Source organism: Doryrhamphus excisus, chromosome 7 (assembly GCF_030265055.1).
Source record: "Doryrhamphus excisus isolate RoL2022-K1 chromosome 7, RoL_Dexc_1.0, whole genome shotgun sequence".
NCBI lineage: Eukaryota > Metazoa > Chordata > Actinopteri > Syngnathiformes > Syngnathidae > Doryrhamphus > Doryrhamphus excisus.
In genome coordinates, this window is record NC_080472.1 from 6,138,912 (window position 1) to 6,144,904 (window position 5,993).

At 37.9% G+C, this 5,993-nt stretch overlaps 1 protein-coding gene across 3 annotated transcripts in view; it reads right to left on the reverse strand.

Annotated features, from left to right (window-relative positions):
- The window catches only part of ano1a (anoctamin 1, calcium activated chloride channel a), a 30,423-nt gene extending 24,755 nt beyond the window's left edge, over window positions 1-5,668 (reverse strand). The window contains exons 1-2 of one of the 3 annotated variants that reach the window (XM_058077658.1): window positions 5,426-5,668; window positions 1,246-1,370 (exon numbers count right to left, since the gene is read on the reverse strand). In XM_058077658.1, coding sequence (XP_057933641.1) covers window positions 1,246-1,329 — 84 coding nt within the window. In that variant the 5' untranslated portion in view covers window positions 1,330-1,370; window positions 5,426-5,668. Of the gene's footprint in view, window positions 1-1,245; window positions 1,371-4,253; window positions 4,831-5,425 lie in introns of those variants that run through there. The other 2 variants (XM_058077656.1, XM_058077657.1) reach the window with 2 other exon arrangements.
- Window positions 5,669-5,993: the final 325 nt, after the last annotated feature.

Here is a 5,993-nt window from a genome sequence, read left to right on the forward strand (position 1 = left end):
AAGCAAAATTTGTTCTCAATCGGAAATCCCTCCACACTCTTTATTGCTCTCTGGTTCTACCATATCTTACTTATTGTGTGGAAATATGGGCTAATAACTATAAAAGCAACATTCACTCGCTAAATGTACTGCAAAAAAGGTCAGTAAGGATAATTCATAATGCCGCCGACAGAGAACATACTAACTCCTTATTTCTAAAATCACAAATACTTCAACTTGCTGATATAGTTCATCTTCAAACAGCTAAAATAATGCATAAGGCTAAAAATAACCAATTAGCCAAAAATGTCATCCAATACTTCTCTACAAGAGAGGAGAAATATGATCTCAGGGAAGAAGTACATTTGGAACACTTCTATGCTAGGACTACGTTAAAAAGACATAGCATTTCAGTATGTGGAATCAAACTATGGAATGGATTGAGTAAGGAAGTCAAACAATGCACAACGATGAGCCAATTCAAGAAACAATACAAGCAGTTGATGTTTGCTAAATACAAGGATGAAGAGTCTTGAACCAGTCATGATGTGCTATATATATCACTATATTGACACTTACTATGGTACACATTATGGCATTGGATGCTCATATCACCTCCGACGTTGGTACGTGATTTAAAAAAAATAATAAAAAATTAAACTATATTAGGAAAGCAGGAAGTGAACAAATGTAACAGTTACTGATTGTAAAAGTACCAAATGGAGGGGTAGGATTTAATAAGCTTTGCTTCTTCCTACTCCTTTTGGACATGTGGAACTGGGAACTGATTATGGGATGCACTCAATTGTAATCTGATGCATGTTCAAATGAAATAAAACCATTACCATTACCATTACCTGTTTCCATGTATTAGCAAGCTAATAATCCATAAAGCACACAGTTGCACTCACGCTGTATATTAATAAGATGCATGCCATATTGTGTGCTAACTGGAAAATGTGCTTTTGCCTGAACATTTTATGTTAACCAAAAAAACCACTAACGGCGCATATGGGCATATGCCAACCGAGGTTTCACTTTACCTTTTGATGCAACGAACTGTTTACTCTCGGGATGCCCGATAAGATTGGCTGACAAGGGCAAGGTTAAGCAGTATTATAAATTATAAAAAAAACATTGAGAGGAGTACTATTATTGTTAAATGGTACCCAGAATTTATTGCATGCATTTCCAGTAACTGACCGCCACTTTGTCATTACCCTTCACCCCAACTATTCACATAAAGAAACAGTTGAAGTTCCCTACTATTGAGTTCTTGGTCTTGGTGTTGTCCATGTCCAAATTCTTCTCCTCATTAGGAACCGGCCAATAGTTGTCACTTCTATTCATGATGCTGAGGTCTTCCTGCTTGGAGCTCAGTGTGGGGGAGCCTGAGAAAGATACAGGACATGGACATTCAGTCAGGACATCTTGACATTTCAAATGTCCCATTTTTTCTGGAATTCCACTTTTTTCCATTGAAAAGAGTAGTATATTTCCACATTTTCCTTTCCAGCGTCAAAACATTCAGACTAACAAGGTTTCAAATGCCAAAAAATTCCCAGATTTTCTGTACTTCCACATTTTCCCTACAGTGTTCCAGTTCGGTTTCAGCATTCATATGCCATTTTTACACAAATGAGCTTCTATGGCTTAATGGAACTTTTTGTATATTGTAATCATAAATAAATTACCGCCATTTCATGTGAGGAATTATGTTTAATTTGATGATGTTATGCTGGTCTTTAGTCATTGGCCTTCTTTCTCTCTTTAAAGTGGTTGAAGATTTGCAAAATGATTTGGAATTGTTGACATATCTGAACACCTAACTTATGTTGTCCATTAGAGATAGACTTTGCATATTTATTATTTTCTTTCTTTCAAATATAATTAGTACATATGAAAAAGGTGGTATAATACCACTGAACTTAAACCAAACAAAATCATGAAAAATATACAATATGAAGTGTCAAGAAGCACTTCAACAATAATACTATACATATTGTGGCGGCACGGCAGTCGAGCTAGGAGACCAGGGTTCAATTCCACCCTCGGCCATCTCTGTGTGGAGTTTGCATGTTCTCCCCGTGCATGCGTGGGTTTTCTCCAGGTACTCGGTTTCCTCCCACATTCCAAAAACATGCTAGGTTAATTGGTGACTCCAAATTGTCCATAGGTATGAATGTGAGTGTGAATGGTTGTTTGTCTATATGTGCCTTGTGATTGGCTAGCCACCAGTCCAGGGTGTACCCCGCCTCTCGCCCGAAGACAGCTGGGATAGGCTCCAGCACCCCCGCGACCCTCGTGAGGAAAAAGTGGTAGAAAATGAATGAATGAATGTTTGAAAGTTAACACCCCCAGGCAGACAGTACCTTTCATTACATACAACAGTTACTGGAAAACAATACCAGTCGGTGTTAGTAACACTTAACACCATTACTCCTAACACTGAACAATGGTCAACAGAAACAGGCATCTCATTAATCATGTTGTCGGGGGCGTCTTTTGGTCCAGAATCTAATTTTTCATTGGAACAGCAAGCATGGCCTCCCGCCCAACCATGTCATCCTGATAATGTGTCAACTTCTTGGAATTAACACCCGTGAGGTAAGTCGTTTCATTGCTCACTTCATCTACTCAAATTTAGTATTGTATTTTAGTATTATTTGTCATATACATTCTCCCTTACCTCTGACACACAACCACACGCACAACTGCGCTCAAACTTTGAGCAACTGTGGTAGTTTAATTGTGCTGTATACAATACATCAGAATCAAGTATGTTTTATGTTGTATATTTTTACATTAGATTTGAATGACTCCCAGTGTTGATGTTTCATGACTTCCGGTACATATATGTTTTATGACTATTCATACTCATATTCATGCTCATATGATTTAGAAATTGCATCACTGAGCCGGATGCGGTGCCTGTGATTAAACAGTGACTGAGCACTTTGCTTTAAAAAAAGAAAATACACATTTTTACAGAATTGTATGGGACGCAGGTGGAACAGAATAGTCATTTCAATATGTTAATGACAAAAATCTAGTAAGTAATAAATTCACCAATGTGAAACAAAACCATGATAAACTGTCAGTAATACACAACACAAGAAATGTACAAAAAGCAAGATTTTCAGCTACTTTAAAGGCATGCATTACGCACAATTGGAGCAGAAATTGAGAAGTGATACACAATTATCATTACAAAATGATCTTTCATTTTCATTCCACCAGCCTTCTTCTGGTCATCCCACTCATGCCGTTAAAGACGGGGATCCTTAGGTTGCCTGGATAAATTGCTTTAGCTGTGAACAGCATTTCTCTCATGCAGTTGTTTTGGGGATTTCTGTTTGTTTTTTGTATTTGGAGCATTTTTTTTGCATTTGTTTGTGATCCCGCAACCTTTCCCAACAAAAGACACATACAGAAAAATGAAAGGATGCGACATTTTGACTTTATTCCCATAATATAACTTCTTCCCCAAACTAAGTTTCCAAGAATTATAACTGTATCTTGTTTCGTTTTTCTTTATATTTTAACTCTATCATACTAAAATGACAATATTTACCTCTCAGATCCTTCAAATTGAGACCTTTCTCTTGTGAGAAAATGATTCTTTCAAAATTATCTGTTTTTCCTATTTCTGCTGTTGTTGTTTATTTAATTTTCTACCTATTTCAGTTTTATTGTCTATTCTAATTTTGTCTGTTGTTTTGGGTGTTTCTTAATCTTGCAACTTTAAAAAATGTTTTTTTTTGCTTTATTATTTCAACTTTATGCTACTAAAATTTCCTCACAATATTACAATGTAATTCTCATAAAATTTGTACTTTTTCTCATTAGAGTACAACTTTTTTCACTTGAGATTTTGACTTTATTCTTATTTTAAATTACTGTTGATTTTGCCTTTTTAAAATTTCTTGTCAAATTATATTTGTAGAATGTACCGCAGGACAATAAATAAAAAAACAGTGCAAATGGCCCCCTGGTTTATGTCACTGCAGCATTTGCATGTGTTTTATGGTGTTTGGATCATTTCTGTGTGTGGCATCACTGTCATATCGAGCTATGTGCCCAAAAATGCCCCCGGGCTGCACTTTGAACATTAGTCATGTCTACGAACAGCCTACACACGCACTTTGACACCTACGGACAATTTACACCCCCCGTTTTGCGTTTACAAACATGTTTCTGGGATGTGCTAGCCGTATGCGCACAATTCCATCATACAGTATGATGTACTATGGCAAAAAAAATGGTTTTCTTACCAGGCCCATCCATTGCGTTCTGATGGTTTAAGCTCTCAACGGCACCATTGAGCCCATCTTGACGCTCCATAGTAAAAAGCTTCTAAACAGGCTTCGTGTAAAAAAGCTCATCTATTCCTCATCCGTTTCTCTGCTGCTCTGTTGCGTGGAAACGCGCGTCTAGTAGCTCCCACTAATTCAGCCCCTTGGAAGGCAAAAGCACGTCGAATGGTTTAAAAGCGCGCACATTAAATGACGCGAAAGGGTTCACATATAAATCCACATATATCATACTACGTAAAAATAAAAAAACATATCGTTGTCATTTCGCGTAGTACATATTAACAATCCAAGTTGTCAGAGCTGCTGCCATTCCTCCGACTGGGTCTTTTTTCAGGAGTCTTTTTTTTTTAACTGACTAATCCCTTGCAATAAATAAATACATATCCCCACTAAGTCACCAAACGGCATTTGAATGTCGAAAGTCGAAACATGACTTATGTACACTATCAATATTGTGATATTGTTATTAGCAGCTTGTGTTCGCTCCAGAGGTTACCGCCCACTTGCACGAGGCGACGAAAACTGTAGGGGGATAATCGATACAAATAACCGATATAATCGATACCAATTGTAGTATATATTTTTAGATCGATAGTCATGATCGCGCCCTTTTCGATGTGTCTTTTCACATATTTGTGTTCTGGTTGTGCTGTTCACACGTTACATTGTTAAAGGCGTTTAAGAAAAGTAAAAAATCTAAACAGTGTCATGTATAGGTATCAGTCCATGGCTCTGGTATCGGTTCGATGCCGAAATTTGCAGTATTGCCCACCACGAGGCAACGTCACGAGCAAGAAGCGCAGCAGCAAGTGCGGTGGGTTTTCAAACATCACGATGCAAAAAATCACATATCGACTCCATGTCCTGAAATAGCTTTTGTAAGATTCGTGTGATTTTTTGTGTGAAGTGAATGAAAAAGACAGAAAAATAACTTTTAGCAGAAACGCTGTGTATCGACCATAAAAAAGACAGACAGAGGCGTCATTTAGTTTGAATGGCCACTGTTCACATGAACATCAACATACAGAAACTGACCTTGTGGCAAACAATACCGAGTCTGTAATATTTACATGTGATTCCACAAAAAAATTATTTCAACAGGGTGGGGGCATGCTAATAAATGACCCTACCTCGTATCCAGTGAAGAAGACACTCTGTTTATTTGAAAGATTCCAAGTAATAATCCCAGACAGAGCAGAATGACTCCCCATTCACCTGAGAACATACAGGGTGGAGTAGGAAGTGTATTTCTCCACCCACACACTTACAAGCAAATGGTCAGGGAGCACCTGATTGGCCAAAAGCAGAGTGGAGTTGTTCAAGAATAAAAGCCCAATCCAAGTGCATAAATGACATAAGATAATTGGTTGTTGGGCTGATCAATGCTGCAGCATAACAACACCATTGCAGCCTTGCTGTTACATTTGTCCTCAGGTGGGACAGACATTCCTTGAGGACGTGTATCGACTTGTCTCGTCTCGTCGTTAGGGATACACCCATCTAAAACTAGGTGCAGCCGGCATATTTCTTTAAAAAACATTTATATGTAAACATTTGTGTAGAGCATGTGTCAACAGAGGGCTAAAGTACTGCATTTTTTTTCAACCGGTTTCTCCAGCAGGTGATTTAATTGATGAGCTCTAAGAACTGAAGGAGGTATTGATCATTAAAATCACCTGCTTTATGGCCGGCTGGGAA